At 36.4% G+C, this 22,714-nt stretch overlaps 1 protein-coding gene across 13 annotated transcripts in view; it reads left to right on the top strand.

The window, feature by feature from the left end:
• LOC106879283 (Golgi-specific brefeldin A-resistance guanine nucleotide exchange factor 1) overlaps positions 1–22,714 on the top strand; it is a 98,371-nt gene that overhangs the window by 24,215 nt on the left and 51,442 nt on the right. For 7 of the 13 annotated variants that reach the window (XM_089357902.1, XM_089357894.1, XM_089357903.1 and 4 more), the window contains exons 3-9: positions 2,893–2,959; positions 5,430–5,561; positions 5,908–6,026; positions 7,009–7,117; positions 16,575–16,684; positions 17,837–18,289; positions 21,431–21,448. In XM_089357902.1, the coding sequence (XP_089214028.1) occupies positions 2,893–2,959; positions 5,430–5,561; positions 5,908–6,026; positions 7,009–7,117; positions 16,575–16,684; positions 17,837–18,289; positions 21,431–21,448 (1,008 nt within the window). The remainder of the gene's footprint in view (positions 1–2,892; positions 2,960–5,429; positions 5,562–5,907; positions 6,027–7,008; positions 7,118–16,574; positions 16,685–17,836; positions 18,290–21,430; positions 21,449–22,714) is intronic. The other 6 variants (XM_089357904.1, XM_089357899.1, XM_089357905.1 and 3 more) reach the window with 1 other exon arrangement.

Raw genomic sequence — 22,714 nt, 5'->3', positions numbered from 1 at the left:
GCAGAATTTGATGGAGCAAGTGAAAATGTTCAACAATATAAGTAAAATAAAACATAAAATAAGGAAATGCTAATTTTGTGTAAATCTTTTTTTTTTTTTTTTTTTTGCATTATTCCTTCTTTAGATATTTGCATGAACTAGTGACCCCTATGTTAAATTTTTATGGAAATTACTAGGAGTGAGGGCATGTAGTGAAATTAGATTGAACCTTGGTGCATCATCAATCGTTTTTGTTGTGAGTTCAATTCCCAGACTGGGCTGTGTGTTGATAATACAATAATATCCTACTCATAAAATTTTTTCTTTTTCTTTTTTTGAAAATGTGTTTAAAATATAAAATTTGGACCTGCTCTAAATATTTTGTTTCTAAAATTCACCCTTCTCTCCAAGTACCTAGAATCTCATCCCTGACTCATAATGCTCCTTTTGCAAGCTCCAAGCTCCTCACAACACCTTCAAGGAACCACTATCTCCCAACTTAAGATCAGCTATTATAATACATATGTTTACTTAAGCTGTTTGCCTTTCAGAACATCTCTGCTCTCATTAATGTAGATCATCATAATGTAAAGAAAAAAAATAATGTAGAAGAAAAACAATCTAACAAATCAATGAATCTCTTTAGAAAGCTGATAAGCTTTAGATAGGTTACAAATTGATTGAAGACAAGACTATAACTCATTGTGCTGTCCTCCATATTGTTTCGTTTGAACTTCATGTTATGTTTACATTATCAATTCATATAGTATGTTCTTCCATTTTTTTTATTGATTGGAAAATGAAAATTGTTTTATCAGTTATACGTTTTTTTATCTAAATCAGTTCAAATAGACATGTATATCTCCCTCCACCACTTATTCAGTCTGTCACAAATAATAGAATTTACTCTGACTATATTACTATAATATTACATACAGCGACAATTTTTATCAGGTATTTTCTGTAAATGTTGTGCCTGACATTTTCACTACATCAGCTCAGAGGAAAAAGAAATCAACAAGATTTCACAGTGATATTTGTAGACCAAGTTGGATCCAAGATCTTTTCATATTCCCTATATGACAGATTCTTCAGCTACACATATTCCTTTAAACTGCAGATGAGTGAGCCAATAAAAGAGTTTCTATATTGTCACCCAACTTGCTAAGAGTCAGATGTCACTCAAATTACACCCTACCATTTTAAAATGGATAATGTAGTCCTAAATTCTGTTTTGTTTTGTGTTTTAATTTGGTTTGGATGAAGGCTTTGTGCTATGGCTTTTGCAGGACTTCAGACTTGTGAGATTCATTCTATAAATATTCTACTTAAACTTTTGTGGGCTGAGATTTGTAGAAAAAGACATGTGCAAAGAGGACATCTAGAGGGTTTGGTGGGGTTGGATGCAATATAGGTGATGGGAGAAGAGAAGAATGAATTGAAAGTGTTTGAGAGGTAGAATGAAACAGTCAGATCTAAAGACCTGAGGTCATTATATAGTAACAGCAGAAAAGACTGGGAGATGAGATGATACATTTGGGACAGCACGAAGATTGGAGTGTGTTTGTAAGTGACTTCATACCAATTAGTTGAGTGGCCTTTCTCTGGACAGAGAGCAACACCATCTCAGATGAGGGAGAGGTATACTATTATGGGGTGTTACCTGAGCTCTCTAGACTGCTTATACTTGGAGTAGTCAGGAGAGATTCTCGGTGATAACAAAGGCTCCAGTTGCATGTTACTCATGTTTAAAGGGAGTGAGTTGTGATAGAGTTTTCTGGATGTGTGCAGAATATGGAAGGTTAGGGGGCATCAGGGTAAAGACTACCCCCTTCAGTCGTAAATGCCCATGGGATTGCACCTAGAAAGTTGCCATCTGAGGCACAAGTCCAGGCTATGTTGTTTGTGGAAGACCAGCAGTTACCCTTGCATACTAGCCTCCCCCTCCTCACACCGATGATGTTATCCAAGGGGAAGGCAAAGGCCAATACAGTTTGGCGCCAGTGATGTCACAACTCATTTCTACAGCTGAGTGAACTGGAGCAATGTGAAATAAAGTGTCTTGCTCAAGAACACAACACACAGCCCAGTCTGGGAATCAAACTCACTACCTCATAATTGTAAGCCTGATGCTCTAACCACTGAGCCATGTGCCTTCACTTAAAGAGGACCAGAGGGAAATATTATTTGTACAGGAGTGGGTGTTGTTGGAGGTGATGCCAAGTAAATCATTAATGTAATGGAAGAAGAGCATGAGGGACAAAACTGAATGCATGGTTATTATAGTGTGGGTCAGAGAGAGTTGTATCAGCAAGTCTTACAACAAAATGCTTCCGATCCAAGAAATATGGGTGAAGCACTTGTATGGGCAGTTTTGACCGGAGAATCATGTGTCAGAAACAGTCAAAAACTTTGTTGATGGGAAGAGAACGATACTACTTTTAACCAAATTTCTCAAAGACAACAACCCACTGGTGAGTGACATGGGAAAGTAGATCATAAGTCAATTTGGTTATATGAAAGCTGTAGCAGTGTTCATTAAAGAGGGAGAAAGATGAAAGGTGTTGGAGAAAAATATTGTAAATGGCTATCTCTGTTGCCTTTGTGTTGTTTGAAGTGCGTGTGATGGGAGAGTGTTTGGGAGATACGCAATAGGTTGCCTCTGATCATGGCTCTTTTCCAATCGGGGCTAACATGAGGCTAAAAAAGAGGGAAAATGATTACTTTATAAATTTTAACACTTACAGCAAATTTCTACTTGATGAATAATTTAATAGTCCTGTCTTTGATTGCTTTCTGCACAAATGCAAGTTAAATGTTTTCTAAATTTATTCTATTTTCAATTTTCAAATTATTTACTTTTGATTAATTTTTTTATATTACTACTGTTTTTGTAATTTTTCTCAATTACAGGATGACGATGCTGATCCAATATTAAGCAGCTTTTCTCAGCTAAAAGATGTGCTTAACACAGTGGCAGGTAAGTCTGTCTTTTGTACTGAGCAGATCTTAGAGGACAATAACAATTTATTTGTTTCATCTCATTTTGCATTATCTCATCCATCAAACTAGGCTGAACATTATATACAAACTGATACTAATTATTTTATGTGGACTCTTTGATCTTCCTCCTGCCACCTTCTGTTACAAGCTAATGATGGAATCTCTACAGAGTCATTCAACCTGCTAGAAATGGCAGCTAAATCTCCCTCAATAAATTTTTATAAATATTATTTAAAAAATTGTACTTCTGGTTCTAGTCACTCTATATATAAAATACTTAGCAACTTTTTGAAGCTTCTTTTTTTGTATATTTACTAGAAAAATTCAAGGATAATGTTAGTCATTGATTTTAATGTGTATTTATTTTCTCAATTTAAATTTTAAATACTTTGTGTATCATCATCATCATCTAATGTAATGACTGTTTTCCATACTGGAATGGGTTGGACTGCTAACGCCTACTACACTGTTAATATGATTTTACTGTAACTTCATAACTTTGATCTTCCAAAGGGCAATATATGATGGCCATGTAGTTTAAGATGTCGAGTACTTTATTGATGGTTCACTGGGTCAAACCCTCTCATTGTATTGTGTTCCGAGGTTTTTTTGTTATAGGACAAGCATGTTAATTTCATTTTTTAGTTGGGAAATATGTACCTATATTCCTCTTATAAATAAGTGTTTGGAGGAACAGTCAAATGTAAAACAATTGTTTAAAGAACACACATAAATGTCTCCACTTTCAAACATTTCCAGTCTTTCTTAATCTATATAAAATAAAAAAAATAAAAAATGACAATAGACAGGTGTAAATAGGCAAAATACCTACTGGTTGTTACATTTGAAATTCTGAATGGTCAACTGGAGATCTACTCTGTCACCCACCAGTGGGTTCTCACTGAGAAGTTCGGTGAAAGCAATGTTGTTACTCTAGATATTAGCAATACCATTGACTGTGTCTGGTATGCAAATCTTTTATCAAAATTTCTCACCTATAGGTTCCACACATCTCTCATCTCTTGGATTGGCAGTTTCCTATCAGATTGTACTATTGTGGCATGTGTTTATGGTGCACTTTGTGCCCCACTGCCACCAACTTGTATTCTGTCCCTCAATCTCTTCAATAACCTACTTGGCTCACTTCCAACAATGTCCAATTTTACACAACTGATATGAACTTTTAGTCCTCCCAAACCTTCTCTATTTAAGCATCATCCACATGCAACCTAAACACTACACACCACACCTGCAGTGATTCCATTAATGAAGTCCTTGAGAGCATCGTCCTATGAGATCATGTCAACCTTGTCTCTTTTAACAGCAAAAAAAACTCATGCTCATCCTATCAAGAAAACACCACTCCCATCACAGTTTTCCTTTAAACATGAGCAGTACTCAACTATAAATCTCACGGTTAATCCAAATCACTGAAGATCTCTATTGGTGAAAGGACATCTTTAGCATAGCTAGGAACATATCCCCAAAACTAACCTTTCTCTTTAGAATCAGAAGATATTTTTCCAACAGCTGCTGATACCCAACAAGGCTCAGGCGAGGCCCACATCTGGGATTGTGCTGCTATTAGGCATGTTGACGTACTGGATTCTATCCAGGTAAGGGTCTCTTGACTCAGTTGCTCTCCATCACTAATGGACACACTTTAGCCTCTTCTCAGAGCTGGTTGGTCTCATACCTCCATTACCCAGGCACCCCTGTCCCTCTAATTTTTCTACCTTTTGGTACCCATTCTTTCCTTGCACTAATTGCTATGCTTAGTCCTTCATCTCCAGTACAACAGGCCTCAGGAATCTCCTCTCTGCTCATGTCTTTCCTGCAGTAGTTGAAACACAATATTAATGGTATCAATTTCACCAGACTCTGAAGGCCTGCATGGATCATGAGCTCTACCCCTTCCTCTAGACTTATATAAATGAAAAGAAAACTTATATTATATGGTCTGTTAAAGAGTTGCTTGGTAGACTTATTCTGTTGTTCTGTTTAACACCATCACCACCCAGCACCTTGGATGCTTTTAGTGCTGTCCCCTCTGTTGCAAGCTCTTGAGCCAGGACTCAAGTTTATGGATACTTTCTTCCTTCCTTGTCACCATTCTTGAGGGCCCTGTAAAGAATTACAGGTATTGCCTTCCTTCTTACCAATGATGGAATCCCTGCAGGGCACATGATCTGTTAGTAATAGTTCCCTTGAATCACACCATATCTTTCATAATTAGGAACACATTAGATAGTGTAGGTCAAGGTGCCTAATACCACATGGAATGGTCATGGCTAGAATACCTTTGATCATAGGCCTGCTTGATCAGAGTTGAACTGTGACTAACAAACTAGAGAAGATTACATAACAAAATGTGTAAGAGTCCTGTCTCTCTGGAATGTTTCTAAGCATCAAATCATATAAAATTTTTGCATTATTTTTATTTTTAGATTTGGGTGATCTAGAACCAAATGCATTTTTAAGTCCATTCCTTGGAGTAATCCGATCAGAAGATACAACAGGGCCAATCACTGGACTTGCTCTCACCTCTGTCAACAAATTTATCTCCTATGGGTTGATTGGTAAGTAACTGTTTTTATTTCATTTTGATTTCAGATTTATCAAATTGTTTGTTCCAAACTTTTAACCACCACTCTTAAAAAGATAACTGTTTCTGGGGCAGTAGCATTTACAAGGTAACAAGTCCATAAAACTATCATATTATGGACCATGAGTCACTGCTCAAGACCATACTGACAGGAAGTATGGAGAGGAAGAGAACAAGAAGTCACTTGTTAAAACATTTTGATAAAAGTCTTCCTTTTTTATGTTTTTTTTCTCCATTGCCTTTCTCTTCAAATAATAGATATTTTTGCTATTCATCGTATCTAATAGTATTTGACATGTTAAATCCTTGTCTTGTTTTAGAACCTTCCTGTAAAACAGCAGCTCCAGCAATAGAAAACATTGCTGATGCTGTAACACATGCTCGATTTGTTGGCACAGATCCTAGTTCGGATGAAGTTGTTCTTATGAAAATATTACATGTAAGGTTTTATATTTTCCTGTTATTGTGAAAAGAATGTGACATTTATCCGCCTTGTTATTGTGAATAATGAATTTATTTAATTTTATTTGTTTTTATCAGAAATATATGTGTGTGTGTGTAAAGGGTTAGTCTTATAGAAGAAACCATTAGTGCTTGGGGCCACAATCAAATGCATCCAGTCCAGTGCGCTCTTTGTAGTGGTTAGTGATCAAGTTGAGATGACATAGTCAAGAGGACTCTGTAGCCTTGTCAAGAATACCACAGCTTTACTAGTATCAGTGCCCTATTAAATGTACTCAGTATCCTCTGTAAAGTGGTTGGTGATAGGAAGAGCATCTAATAGTAGAAACCAAGCCAAGACTGAAACGTACAAGTGAGATGTGATCTTCCCATTCATCTAGGAGGGTGGTAATTCCAAAGGACTGACTCAGACTGTGACGACCTGTCTAACTCATGCCAGCATGGAAAGTGAATGATAATGATGATGATAGTCAGTAACATCACTAGTAGCCACTTATAGCTATATTTCATATGAGCCTACTTTCTATTTCACCTACTCATAAGGCAAATACACAAGACATAAATTTTATGTCCATCAGGAAATGGCATACGGAGATGGCTGTGAGGAGTTGTCCAACATGTCTGCTTAAAATCACCAGTCAATCTTTATCAAGGTGATCTGCAGGAGGGTCTTGTAAAAGTGGTTCTGCAAGTACCATGCAGTGAGAGTGAACCCAGAACCACATAATTGCAAAGCAAACTTCTTAACCACATACCTGCACTTTCTTTGTTGAGAATTTATCTTTTTCTATGGTGCTTACCTTATCTTTTAATTACGATATTTCATATTCATTTTTCTTTCTAAATTATCTCATCATTATGAGAAAAGTAATGTATTGTCTCATATAAAAAATTTCAATACCTTAGCACATTACAACTAATACATTTAATTTATTTTCATAATTACTATATTTTTGTAGGTACTTCGAACGTTGCTGCTGTCTCCAGCTGGAGTGCTACTTACAAATGAATCTGTCTGTGAAATCATGCAGTCTTGCTTCAGAATCTGTTTTGAGATGAGATTGAGTGGTAAGAAAATATGCATAGTTTATTACTATCTACTGCAAATCATCATTATCATCTTCTTTTTCTCCCCTTTTCCATTTCTATTAGTGGTAATCTGCAATATTAGATATGTTGTAAACTCATCACAAGCCAATTCTATTTTTGCCATTGGTCCATATTCACGACAGAATTAATAGCTTCATGCAGTCTAATATTTCATTTGATTTGCTTCTTGTTAACTTGTGAAATGCATGTCCTTTGCAAAGCTCTGCACCTTGATGTTTGTGACTCAGTTAGTAGCCAGTTATATATTTGGTCTCCTCATTGTTCTTGGTTTTATTTCAGTCATCATGTGTGTGTGTGTGTGTGTGTGTACATATATGTGTATGTGAATGTATACATGTGTACGTGTGAGTGTATTTTCATTGACACTGCTTGAGTAGCAGGGGTGTTGCTTACGATCTACACAAACAAGTCTTACAGCTATCTTCTAGTAGTGTCATGAGGTAATGAAATGCTGGTCTATGTCTTAATGTACAAGGACACAAACAGTGGTATAGTGGTGAGGTAGAATGTTCGTGTTCCCTACATTTTCAGGATGCCTCCAAGAAACTGAGTGTGATCTTCTTCGACAGTCTCTTCGTTTTCCATAAAGAGTAATTGCCAACTTAAGAGATATCTGCACACATCATTGGCCAATCTGCTTTTACCATTAGTTCCTTTCTGTGGCGAGGTCAACATCTTTATTAAATTTTATATTACTTTTAGCGTTAGGAAGGGCATCCAGCTGTAGAAACTCTGCCAAATCAGATTGGAGCCTGGTGTAGCCATCTGGTTCACCAGCCCTCAGTCAAATCATCCAACCCATGCTAGCATGGAAAGCAGACATTAAACGATGATGATGATATGATGAAATCATCATTAAATTGTGAAATGAATGTCTTTCAAATACAATAAAGGAAAGGATTTCCAACCTAGGGCATGAAGTGGCATTTCAAGGAGTCGTAACCAAGAAGGAAAGAGTGTACTTCATTCACCTTCCTTATGATATCATATTTCTGTCTTTGTTCTAGTTATTTTGAAAATAATGAAGAATCTAGTAAAATAATTGGGCCATTACTAAGCTAGGACATAAGTCACCTTGAAATTTTGATGAATGGTTTTGATTTAGATTAATTAAAAACAGTAAGTATGTATCATAGAGCAAAGAGCAGTCTTAGGTGGGTTGGTTATCAGAAGAGTCAAAATCACTTTTCAGTATAAATTATTAACTTTTAACAAATACTTTGTTCTGTTTGAGCACACAAGATCTTCTCCACCACTATTCAGGTACTTTTCACAATGATGCATCCATCATTGGTCACCTCCCACCCCTTAGCCACCGTTGATTACATTCACTCCTTAACCCTGTCCAATCTCAACACATGTTACCTGTTCTTCCCTATCTCCCCTACTTATCATCCTCTCAGCACTTGTTCTTCATTGTACTCACCTCTCAACCACTCCCTGTCTCTCACTCTCCCATGGCAGATATGTGTTTGCATGCAGTAATGTTCCAGCATGAAGAATCCTTAGAGTTTGTCCAAGCATTCAGTTTGTTATTTTCAATTGTGTTATATAATTAAAAGTAGGCAGACAGTCACCAAAATGTTGCCAGAATTATTATGTACAAAATATATTCTGCAAGTTGCAGTGTTTTGTTTGCTTTAAGTTGGTGGCAAAAATAGCAGAAACTTACATATTTCTAGCAAATGCTTATGTATGTAATGGCTCCAGTGAATAAGATATTGGATTACTAGCTCATAGTGCTTGAATTTAAACCTACTCAAGATATTTTATTGTATATTTTAGTAGTCTCCTAAACAATTGGGAAACAAAGCTTTCCCTCTCTAAGACACTAATTTTATAGTGATAATTTTTCTCTCAAAATATATAATATTTATTCCTTCTCAGTATATTTAACTCTTTTGATCCCAATCTGAGACCAACCCTTGTTCTATGTGAGCTAAATTGAAACTTGTCATCATAATTTCATGTTAACTTAATTATAAGAAAGTTATTTTACTAGATGCTTCGCTGTTTTCAAAGTGAATTGAAACAAAGACAGTCTATTTCAAAAGAATTATGTTAATGAAAGGATTTAAGATGGTAAATTGGCAATTATTGTAGTGTTGGATAGAATGCCTTGCAGTATTTGTCTCATTTTTGAGTTCAAATTCCAATGAGGTCTAGAATTATGGATTGGTGGTACTGTTAAAACGTCAGGTGAGATTTCCTGGCTTTTATGATAACCTTTCATATGGATAAACCATGGTGGTATTTAGAGTAGAGACTTGAATGCATGGATAGACAACTACCAGTCTTCCCCAAAAAACGTAGCCTCATCCTGTACCTTCATGTGCAGAAGTATGGTCAACATTAACTGACTGAGGCCTCTACAATACATTTAGTTGTTGGAAATAGGTAACAGATCATTTGGAGAATGTTACCCATTTTAATTTAGTGTCCTATGCAGAAAAGATATCTATCATCTGCTTAACATCATTAATGTAAGGAAAAAACAAAAACAAAGGAAGAATGAGACAGATCTATGCATTAACCCTTAAAACTTTGGAAACTTTTATATTTTGTATTTACAAATTTGGGTGGGGAAATAAATTGCTGTTGTTTAGCCCCAGGTCAGCTCTAACTTAGCTAACCTATGATCAAAACCATTCCACCTGTGACCACTCCATCTTTTTACATATCTAGGACTACATTGTCTAATGTGCTTATTTTTTAAAGACAGTATAACTGATGGATATTTGGCTTCTATTTCTAGCAAGTCTTTTGTTGGTTTTATTATATTGATGTCTAGAATTGCTTTTCCACAATGTAATGGCTTCAGTTTCAACAAACATTGTCTCAGATCAAATCATTTGCTACAAGAAAAAACATCTTGTTTTATATCTAGTTTCTGATGTGCATTTCTCTGAATAAAATGTAAAATCACTGAAATCCTGAATGGAAAAACAAAATCCATAAAATGCTGTCAGTGATTCTCTAAAAAAGATAACATTTCAGTATTTACATGTAAATTCAAGCTACACCTTGAGATTGGCTCTTTTTATATATGTATATTTTTACTTTTATTCATTATTTTTTATTTGTTAATCTTTGTCTAATGACTTTATGGTAATGATCTTTGTCAGTCTTTTAAAGATTTCCATCAACAACAAATTTGAAAATGTCACTAAAAAGTTAGAAACACTAATTATGGAAGCCATACTAACTCCATACTAACTGTTCAGAATCAATAGACTAGTACTAATTAACTTTTTTTTTTTAATCAATGACTGTTACCTAATGAGTTGTGTGATCATTATCATCATAATCATTTTAACATCCACTTTCCATGCTCACTTGAGTTGAACCAAATTCATAGAGGCAGACTTTATGGATGAATGCCCTTCCTGTAGCCAACCCTCAACAAGTAAGGTAATATTTTCCCTTGACCAGACATGTTTCCGCAGAAGACTGGAAGCGGAAGACACCACTTGTATGACTGATACTCGTTTACAACTGTCACATGACACTAACAAACACACATGCACAGATCCACTCACAAGGCTTTGTTCAGCCTGGGGCTATTATTGAAGACACTTAACCAAAGTGCTACAAAGACTGAATCCAAAACTTTGTGGTTGGGAGGTAAACTTCTCAACCACACAGCCGTGTCTGTGCCTGTAGTTATAACTATTTGTAAATTACTTGTGTGTTACCAATATTTTGTTTCAATGCCATTCTGTACAACAGAGTGTATCCATAGATTTTAGCCAACACTGTATGTAATACAAAAATGTTCACATCTAGTTCTGTATATACAATATCTTTGTGAAGAGAAGAGGAATAAGCTGGACTGCCTCCTATCCTTTGCTAACATTTCATCAGCAAGTGAGTATCTCGCTTAACTGATCACAAAGACACCATCTGTAAACCCACTATTGCTAAAGGCTTGAATAAATCAAGTTGAGTGGTATGCATATTGAAATACATTCTCAACAATTAGTTTGGTTAATAAATTACTGACTGAAATTAGTTTGGTTGATCCTACTTATTTTTTCCACAAAGACATTGTACATGAAGTCAGTGTCAAATGTTGACTAAAATCTATAGATATATTTTGTAGTATAGAATAACATTGAAACAAAATATCATTAGCGCATAAGTAATTTATTGATTGGACTAGCTGCTAAGAAAGTGTCAATTTAAAAATCAGTTAGTCTAGATTACTTAAACTGTAAGAAATAATAGGTTTATAAACAGTGTCTTAGTGAATGGTTAAAGAGTGTAACTCAGTCTCTGATGAAATTTCAGTAGAGGTTTGAAACTAGTCCAGTTGGTTCTTTTTCTGTCCACAAGAAAACTGTATTTAAGGACAACCTGTTTGCATCTGTCTGTTATATACAGAGCTGGTTAAAATCTACAGATTTTTCTCTGTAATACAGCATAGCATTATAACTGTTCAGTTGTTTCAACAATTGCATGTTCACTGTTGATTCTGACAGAGAATCCATCACTCATACACTGTAGAGAAGCAAGTATTATATGCTTTGCCATATAGAATCATTGCACAGTCAGTGACAGGATACAAACAATTAACCCTTCAACCAGAAAGGTTAATAGTTTGTATCCTGTAAAAATACATGTTACACTTAAAAGTTGAAAATTTTTTTGAAAGTATCACAAGGAATAATAGGTGTGGTTGTTGTCTCTGGTTTCCAAAGCATTAACCTGATGAGGAACAAAGCTTGTCCTCAGTAGGATATAAGTTTGTAAGAGGTAGCTTCCTGGAAATGCCTTGTAAATTATTCTTCTCGGCACTCTTATTTAAAATCTACATAAGAGCATGCATGGCTGTGTGGTTAAGAAACTCACTTTGCAGCCATATGGTTTCAGGTTCAGTCCTACTGCATGGAACTTGGTAGTGTCTTCTATAACCCTGGGTTGACCAATGACCAATACCTTTTGAGTTAATTTGGTAGACAGAAACTGTGTGGAAACCCATCATATATATCATCATCATCATCATCATCGTTTAACATCCGCTTTCCATGCTAGCATGGGTTGGACGATTTGACTGAGGACTGGTGAAACCGGATGGCAACACCAGGCTCCAGTCTAATTTGGCAGAGCTTCTACAGCTGGATGCCCTTCCTAACGCCAACCACTCAGAGAGTGTAGTGGGTGCTTTTACGTGTCACCCGCACGAAAACGGCCACGCTCGAAATGGTGTCTTTTATGTGCCACCCGCACAAGCCAGTCCAGGGGCACTGGCAACGATCTCACTTGAAAATCCTACGGGAGCCAGTCAGGCGGTACTGGCAACGGCCACGCTCAAAATGGTGCATCTCATGTGCCACCCGCACAAGAGCCAGTCCAGGGGCACTGGCAACAATCTTACTTGGCTTGCCGGGTCTTCTCACGCACAGCACATTTCCAAAGGTCTCGGTCAGTAGTCATCGCCTCGGTGAGGCCCAATGTACGAAGGTCTTGCCTCACCACCTCAGCCCAGGTCTTCCTGGGCCTACCTCTTCCACGGGTTCCCTCAACTGTTAGGGTGTGGCACTTTTTCACGCAGCTATCCTCATCCATTCTCACCACATGTCCATACCAGCGCAATCGTCTCTCTTGCACACCACAACTGATGCTTCTAATGTTCAGCTTTTCTCTCAAGATACTTACACTCTGACGGGTATTCACATTGACATTACACATCCAACGGAGCATACTGGCTTCATTCCTTGCGAGCTTACGTATGTCCTCAGCAGTTACAGCCCATGTTTCACTGCCATGTAGCATGGCTGTTCGTACGCATGCGTCATACAGTCTGCCTTTTACTCTGAGTGAGAGTCCCTTTGTCGCCAGCAGGGGTAAGAGCTCTCTAAACTTTGCCCAGGCTATTCTTATTCTAGCAGCTACACTTTCAGCGCACCCACCCCCACTACTAACTTGGTTGCCCAGATAGCGGAAGCTATCGACTACCTCTAGTTTTTCACCCTGGAATGAGATAGAAGTTGTTTCCTGTTTGTTTACAGTCTTTATTGCACCTGAACATCTGCCACAAACAAAAACTAACTTGCTAGTTAACCTGCCTTTGATGTTGCTTCACCTCTTATGTGTCCATAGCTTGCACCGGGTACATCTTATAGAGTTACTACCTACTCCTTTTCTACATACTGAGCAGGGCCATCTACCTGAAGGGGTTTGTGTTTTATCTACCTTCCTACTTATTAGGATATATATATATATACACACACACACACACACACACACACACACACACACATACGTATATACATATATATACATATATACACACCACACATACATGTATATTGTGGAATTCCAAAGACACATGACACATCAATATATATATATATATATATATATGTCTGTATGTGTGTCTGTGTCTGTGTTTGTCACACACTATTTGGCAACTGGTATTTGTTTATAATAATAATAATAATGAAATTATTGTGTATAATGCTCAGGTGCACTACAACTCATCAAAGGTGCATGTACAGTACATAGGATTATGTACAAAAGCCAGGAAAGTGAACAGTGTATGAATCATGATATACATGTGTGCATGTATATGGAGGTGGGGATATCAGGTGTAGTGTTGGTGAATTTCAGGAAGCATGGAGGTTTTAAAGGATGCAATGTCTCGGCAACTAACAACTGATGCAGGTAGCTTCTTCTATGCTTCAGCAACTCTGAGTGTGAAAACATGTTTCCAAAAGTCATGGGAGCTGTGCTGTTTTCTGACTTTGTAGTCCACATGTATTAGATACATGGAACTTAAATGAACTCCAATGAAAGGCTTCCTGTTTTAAGCAAGACCCTTCATCAGAAATTTGAAAATGTATGGTTTATTTTTAGTCCATCATACATATGATGTTAGTGGGAGAATCAATAGTTTGCACTGTGTCATTGACCATTCACTGCTTTTATATTGCAAGGCTTTTAATACTTGCTTCTTCACTGTATATGAGTGATGGATTCTCTGTTGGACTCAACAGTGAACATGCAGTTGTTGAAACAACTAAATTCTTATTCATGAAATTAACTCATGAACTGCTGAGTTTTCCACAGACATGCATACTTTTAGCACAATTCTTAGATCAGCTTAGCGGACATAATGTACCAAGGTCCGATCTCTTTTGAATTAGAGGTGGAATTCAGAGAAGAATTAACTTTGGTACTGGATTCTTTATTTATGAACACCATAAGTATGAAAGGCAAAGTTGGCTTCAATGGGATTTGAACTTGGAGTGTAAAGAGCTGGAATGAAAACTGCAAGGAATTATGTCTGATTCTACTAATTCACCCCTGGTGTAAATTGCTGTTTTAAAATAAACATTTTTTGTTTGTAACCTATTTGAGTATTATATAAGTAGTGTTTGTTTCATTGGCTTACATTACTGACTTGTTAATCCTCTTATAGCCTTGACAAAGGCAATGGAGAAACCACTCTCCTGAACACCTCCTCCTTTATTGTTATCCATGTCACACATGAATAATAGATTAATAAGCTTTAAGTGGTTCCTTAACAACTGGACTGATTCATCATAAAATATATACTTGTCACTCATCAACAGATTTAATTCATGGGATGATAATAGTTTCCTGTTTATAGTTTTATGCCATCATCATAACCCTTTTCCTCTTTTTCCAACCCCTCATGCTAATATAGATTTTTTTTTTACAGATTAGTATATTTGCTTAATGTTATTACAACTACATCTTTGTCATAAGTTGTTGTTTAGTCACAGATCAGCCCTCATGTTGATCTATTATCAAAGATATTTTATCAATGATCATCACCTTTTCCAGATATATTATTCAATATGTCTTTTTTGTTTGAGACTTCAAAATGGTAAGAGGAGGGAGTTGAGGGAGATTTGGGTGCTATTTCTAGAAAGTCAAGCAACTGCATAGAGACTCTCTCTTTTGACTCAATTTGTGATATATTTTTACATAGTACCATAAATTAAACAACTCAGCTTATAATTTTTATCTTTGTTACTTCATTCTGAATAAACAGGTAGTGGATTGGCTCTGAGTTCAAATCCCACTGAGGTCAGTTTTGCTTTTCTGCTCTCCTGGGTCAAGAACTGGGTCAGTCTTATCGACAAACATTTTCACTCAAATTTTTGGCCTTATATGTAGAACCCATGTCAAAGCTGACATTGAAGCTCAACACAGCCCTGCATCTTGCCAGATCCTGTCAAACCATCCAACTCATGCCAGCATTGAAAACAGATGTTAAATAATGATGTAGAAATAACCTTTTAAGATCACAATTGTAATTGAGTTCACTTTGTGTGGTTGCTTTCTAGTTATTCGATTTGCATTTGAATTTTATGTATTGAAGCAAATGCTCCATTTTTCAGTTCAGTTTGCTTACACACAGTTCAATATGTGGTTATTGACATTTTCATCTTCAAGTTCTATATTATGTATGTAGGAGGTGGACAGAAATGATATCACAGTGTTACATCAGAAGTTAGAGAGAGAGAGAGAGAGAGAGAGAGAGAGTACTCCTCTAGATGGTGACATCAACCTTCTTGTTTCAGGAGTTGTAGAAACTACTCCTGGAGATGTAAATATGTAGTGGAAGTTACAGAATGTGAATAGCAGTGATGCTAATGTTATTAACAGAGTAACACAAAGTATTGTTGCGTACAACAGCAGCAGCAGCAGTGGTGGTGGTAGTAGTAGTAGTAGTAGTAAACCAAAAGAAAATATGAACAGTATTGCTAAGACTGAGAATATTAACACTGTTCCACTGATAATTACAGACAGAAATAACAGAGATGGTATTGTTAATGTAAGAGCTGAGATAGATAGGGAGAGTACCAAAAAATTCTCCATTTTGTCCAAGCCAGAAACTGCGTTCAGAAGACATATAATCAATAATGAAGTAATATTCTTTGGAAATTGATTTCATATAGGCGTAGGAGTGGCTGTGTGGTAAGTAGCTTGCTTACCAACCACATGGTTCCGGGTTCAGTCCCACTGCATGGCACCTTGAGCAAGTGTCTTCTACTATAGCCTCGGGCCGACCAAAGCCTTGTGAGTGGATCTGGTAGACGGAAACTGAAAAAGAAGCCCATCGCATATATGTATATATATATGTGTGTGTGTATGTGTTTGTCCCCCCAACAAAGCTTGACAACTGACGCTGGTGTGTTTACGTCCCTGTAACTTAGTGGTTCGGCAAAAGATAGAATAAGTACTAGGCTTATTAAGAATAAAGTACTACGATAGAATAAGTACTAGGCTTCCAAAGAATAAGTCCTGGGGTCGATTTGTTCGACTAAAGGCGGTGCTCCAGCATGGCCACAGTCAAAAGACTGAAACAAGTAAAAGATTAAAAAGAGTATATGGAAAGTATGTTTTTGTTGTTTATTTTATTTATTTTATTTTATTTTAGAGTTATTAAGGAAGTCTGCTGAGCACACCCTTATGGATATGGTACAACTTCTGTTCACACGCCTACCTCAGTTCAAGGAAGATCCAAAATGGAATGCAAGTATGAAGAAGGTAACATCTTATTTTGTGATCAAATCATCTTTTCTAAGCTAGCTACGACCATGTAAGTAGTGTGGCTAAGAAATTTGCTTCTGAACCATAAGGTTTTGGGTTCAGTCTTGTTGCATGGTCTCTTACTCTCACCCTGAGGCAACCAACGTCTCATAAGTGAGCTTGATAGACAGAAAAAGCCTATTGTAAGTGTGTATGTGCACCTGTGCACGTGTCTACCTGAGTGTTTACTTTCTACACTTCTTTTATAAAAAAGTGTTAAGCTATACTTGATGATGTTTCTTGACATTTCTCTATCAGCAAATCATCAAGTAATTCAACACTTTTGAAGACAAGCGGAATGAAAACTGGTGAAAGTGTGGTTCCAAAGAGAGGGACAAGGAGAGATAACTTTTGTTAGTATTAGACCATTGTTCATCATCAGTACATTCACACCCCTACCATTATCTCTTGCCATCCCTCACTTTCCACATAAAATCTTGCTACCTCTACCCAGCCACCTTTCCTGATCTTTCGCTTCCGCTCTTTGGACCCATTCTGATATCTCATCCCCCATCATCTCTGTTCTTGACTCTAAGCTGTCTTTTCTACTTCCTTCAATTGAATCCCTGCTTTCTCAGCTCTGCCTCAATATTCCACCTCCAGCTATTTCTAGGGTGTCCCCCTTGTGAACTCCAGGTGGAGGGCCTGATATGTAATGCATGATGTTAGTTTCCTTTTGGATTTTGCTGCACCATGTTATATGTTTCTCTAAGGGAAGGCCTTCCTTTACCCAGGTTTGTTGGCTTTGAATTATTATTGATGCTTCTGTAACTTTGCTTTGCTATTTCTAGGTAGAGATATCAGCTCTGTGCAAACCCATTTTTACTCTGACGAAAGTTCATCCATATCATTCTGGCCTCCATCCCTTGACCTATCCAGCATAGGAAGCTTTACCAGGAGCTCTCTTTCCACTAGCATAGCTCTTAGGCTCATTGAAGCACACAAGCCACTACACTGCCACTAGGACTGAACCTTCTGGTGGTTAATTGATTATAGTGTCCCTTTAAAGGGTCTGTGGCCTTGTACCGTTTTTAGAAATTGATGTAATCTCATTATTTTCTTGTATCTAGTCTTTATGCGTTTCTTTTTTTTTAATTTATCCCCTGGCAGCTAAAGATGAGGACTGGCAGTGTTGAACCATCACGGATGGGCAAAAAGAAACGCTCACCCAAGCGGAAACATGACAAAATGAACTCTCAACATGCTTCAATGCATCCACAGATCACACGGCAGAGCAATGAATGCATAAAGAATGGGAATACTTCATCTGCACCAGTTTCTATAGGGACACCAGTATCGGGATCATCATCTTCATCATCCACAATAACAGCCACAACTACTACTTCTCCAACCAATGCATCAGTAACAAATGAAACTAGTGCAGAGGAAAACAGAATTGAAAGTGATAGGAAGATCAAAGACTTAAATAATGAAAGTGAACTTTCTGAATCAGTTCAGTCATCCGACGGTGTCCATGAAACTGCACCAGATGAAATCATAGCCACGACGCCTGCTGCTTTACCAATGGAAAAAACTGTAATTGATATCAATAACAGCTTTCAGGTATTCATTTGTTTTTCTAAAGTATTTGATAGATTCAGAAAATCTATTTCTGTTTGCTTCAACTACATAGCATTTCAAAGCATTCTCAAGCAAAATACTACACTACCTTTTTTTTTTTTTTAATAACACAATAACATATGTAGTATATTCAAAATTATCCTGTGATGGACTGGCTTCCCATCCAAGGAGGGATATATATATATATATATATATATATATACCAGAGAAACTGGGAAACCAGCCCTTTGCTCCTTATGGAGTAATGTGAACTGAACCATATTCAAAATTTACTTCCCACCAAAGAGGAAATATTCTATTTCATAGCTTATCTTGTTTATTTTTCTTCTCATTTTGATACTTCCTGATTAATTCTGTAGTCATCTTTAGCCCTACAAGAATTAGAGTCCTTGCATCAGTAAGACCTTGATGTGTATTCACCCTTTATATGCTCTACACTGATGAACATACAACACTGTTTAAAAGTTAGAATAATTTAGATTCTTCATTCACGGCAGCAGATTAAGTTAAATAATTTCTAGCTTCCGGTTCACTTTTTGTTTAACTTCAACATTGTTATTCATTTTATATAGTCATGTTTGAAGAACCATCTAATTCATACTGATATAGGAAAGCAAATGTAAACCTATTAAAATGTTTATATGAAAACATTGTTCTTAATGATTTATTTTTTAATATATAACTAATAGAATCATAACAGACAGCAGAAGTAGAAATGGGGTTTTCTTTGCAAGTAACTTGTTAGACTTTTGTTTTTTCTGAGCATGTTTGTTCTTTTTATAGTCACTTGATCTGTTTGATTACATATTTCAGTTGTTGCCAAGGAGATTAATCTCCTACACGTGAATTAACAGGATAACTTGTGCATAGGTCACAATTTGTTCCATGTAATATTATCACCATCATCATCAAACTATGGATGTTACTGTCTCAAATCCCAGGACTCATAGGACCAGTTACCTGGTTTCCATGGCATACATGTGACCGAGATGGCAACATATCTCCCTAAATGAGATGCCAGTCTGTCACGGTGTTACTTATTTATAGCTGAGTGGCCTGGAGCAATATGAAAAGAAGCGATTTGCTCAAGAACACAATGCAACACCCAGTCCAGGAATCAAAACCATGATCTTGCAGTTGTGAGTGCAACACCTTAACCACCTGGCCATCCGTGTAGTAGCCAAATCATTATCATTAAAGTGAATCTATATTTTAAGTCTTAGATCTTAGAACATGATTAGATGGTCATACCTACAAAATGCAAATGATACAATCCATTAGTTAGCTATTTTTGTGCTATAAGTCCACCTGAGAAAAGCAGACTAAAGCTTCAAAATCAAAATTAATGAAGTAAAAATTATATTTTGGTGTTGAATACAGATAGTTAGAAATAGAGCAAAGGCCTAGTTCATAGCAACTTATTTGCTGCAGCAATCTGTTTGTGATATCTACAGTGCAGTTAAGCAACATGTTTACTTTCAAAGATAAATATCTTGAAGCTTGTGTTTAAATTGGCAGCTGATTATTTCATGTAAATCATGCAGTTTGAATTTTGTTAGACATCTACTGATCTCTGATTCACTATTTTTTAGGACCCAAATAAATTATAGTTTGGATAGGAAATACTGTTTTCAACTGTTAAGAATTGTTTGACATGGCTGTGTGGTAAGAAGTTTGTTTCCCAATCACATGGTTCTGGTTTCAATCCCACTGCATGGCACCTTGGGCAAGTGTCTATTGTAGACTATAGCCTTAGCCTGGCCAAAGCCTTGTGAGTGGATTTGGTTGGCAGAAACTGAAAGAAGCCTGAAAGGCGGCGAGCACATCAGGCGAAATGCTTAGCAGTATTTTGTTTGTCTTTACGTTCTGAGTTCAAACTCCGCCGAGGTTGACTTTGCCTTTCATCCTTTCGAGGTCAATAAATTAAGTACCAGTTATGCACTGGGGTCAATATAATCGACTTAATCCGTTTGTCTGTCCTTGTTTGTCCCCTCTATGTTTAGCCCCCTGTGGGCAATAAAGAAATAGGAAACTGAAAGAAGCCTGTCATTTTTATATATATCCTAGTTGCCAAGCAGTTGATGTGCTTACATACCTGTAACTTAGCAGTTTGGCAAAAGAGAATTGGTAGAATAAGTAACAGGCTTGAAAAAATAAAAATAAATACTGGGTTCAATTTGTTCAAGTAAAATTCCTTAAAGGGGTTCTCTGACTGAATCAAGTGAAAGATCAGATAAAGCAGGAGTGAAACTTGGGCCAAAATAGCAGAGCCCTGGATTAAATGATTTGCAGTGTGTAATCTCGTCCATCTGAGCTTAATTTACCTCAAGGTTAATCAAACAAAATAGATACCAGTCATATATTGAAATCAATTCAAATATTGACATTCCATTAAAAATTAGCATCGTCAAAAGAAATCATTTTTGCTTATTTAATCTAGAAACTTTGATAGATTCCGGATTGTTGCTTTCATGAAATTAAGATGGTTCAAGTTGGGCTGCATAAAAATTTGGAGAAACAAAAACAGAAGATATCAAACCTAAAATATAATTTTACTCTTGTTTTTTTTTCTTTATGTTTGGGAAAACATGCTCTTTTTTGTTTTTACTCAAAATACTTTACTAATTTACATAATTGCTCTAAATTATAGCTCACTCAACCAGTTGGATGAGGTGTCGGGTAAAACAGTCAAAAAGAAATATATAAATAACCATCTACAATTTATGCAGTATACATGGACAGCTAAAATTTATAATGCACATTTCTACTCAGTATCCAGCTAATTAAATAACTTTTATCAGTTTTTAACAAAATATAGAGACTGAAAATATTGTCGCAGTCTATTGCCTTTGCTGTGCACATCAGGAGAGGGAGAGAGAGAGAATAAGTTTGAAGATCCAGATAATTTAATACACATCATCATTTTTAATATGGTTCTAATTAGCAAGTTGAATGTGTGTTATTTCTTTTTATTTAAGACATTGTTTTTTAATTTTCTCAACATCATGCTGAATATTTTTCTGTTATTAGCCTAGTGGCAATTGCAACTATACATATTTCCATCGAATTTAGTCTAGAAGGAATATTTCATATTTTTTTTTACAATTCCATGCTTTTTTACAGCAAGATTCTGAGCTGGAGGTAACTATGAGAATTGCATTAAAAAACAAAATATTAAAAACACTTTCCCTGATATACCCATTCTAAAAACATACACTCACTCTTTTTCAATTTAATTTATTTTTATTTGTCTTGCTCCCAAATTGGTCCCTTTTTAATTTTTGTTTTTTGCTGCTCTTGGTATTATCTGCTTGTGGGGAAGATTTTTCTTTTGGACATTTTATTTTTGTTTCTCTAATACAATTTTTCTTTGTTTTGGGAATTTTCAGTTCTTATCATTTGAATTTTTATTTGCAAAACTAACCTCTCGTTTATATATTAAAGTCCTTAACTATGCAACTTCAGTTTATATGGAGTTCATATATTTTCTGGATCCTGACTAGCTTGCATCTTACTCTCTTTTTTTCATTATTAATTAGCAATTATCAATTGGTTATTTTTTTAATTTTCATTTACTTTGATGAGTCATGTATTATCCCTTCGATCTAATTGCTTTATTCAACATTGACTGCAAGCATGGCTGTGTGGTTAAGAAGTTCACTAAATAACAATGTGAGCAAGTGTCTTCTACTGTAGCATTGGGTTGACCAATATTATGTAAGTGGAATTTGGTAAATGGAAATTGTGTAAAACCCCATCACGTATAATGGTGACAATTCAGTTGACAGACTGACAGATAAAAGGGTATGTGCTACGTAACATGCACTGGCACTAGTGCCATGTAAAAAGTGTTGGTGCCACATAAAAAGCACTGGTGCCATGTAAAAAACACTGGTGTTGGCACCATATAAATAGTACTGGTACCACGTAAAAAGCACCCAGTATGCTCTATAAAGTGGTTGGCATTAGGAAGGGCATCCAGCCATAGAAACCATACCAAAACAATGGAGCCTACTGCAGCTCCTGGCCTTATTAGCTCCTGTCAAACTGTCCAACCCTGCCAGAAAGGAAAATGCATGTTAATTGATGATGATGATATAATATGCACACACACACACACGTTTCCCATTTTCTAGCTGTTATCTACTCTTCTTTACTTTCCATCACACTCATATTTACCATTGACTACCTTTTCCCCCCCCCCACCACACACACTGCCTCAACCCATGTTCATCATTCACTATATTTATACCCTTACCCCATCTCTAACCATTCCTCACTCTCCCTATACTTTTGCTACCTCCACCCAGGTACTAGGAAAAAGAATGTACCCATTGCATTGAAAAGTATTAGGAAGGGTATCTAGCCATAAAATACATACCAAAGCAGACTTTAAAATAGGGCACA

Source organism: Octopus bimaculoides, chromosome 9 (assembly GCF_046866305.1).
Source record: "Octopus bimaculoides isolate indiv1 chromosome 9, ASM4686630v1, whole genome shotgun sequence".
Taxonomy (NCBI): domain Eukaryota; kingdom Metazoa; phylum Mollusca; class Cephalopoda; order Octopoda; family Octopodidae; genus Octopus; species Octopus bimaculoides.
Note: the sequence above shows the minus strand (reverse complement) of the source record. Positions and strands in the feature narration are given on the sequence as shown.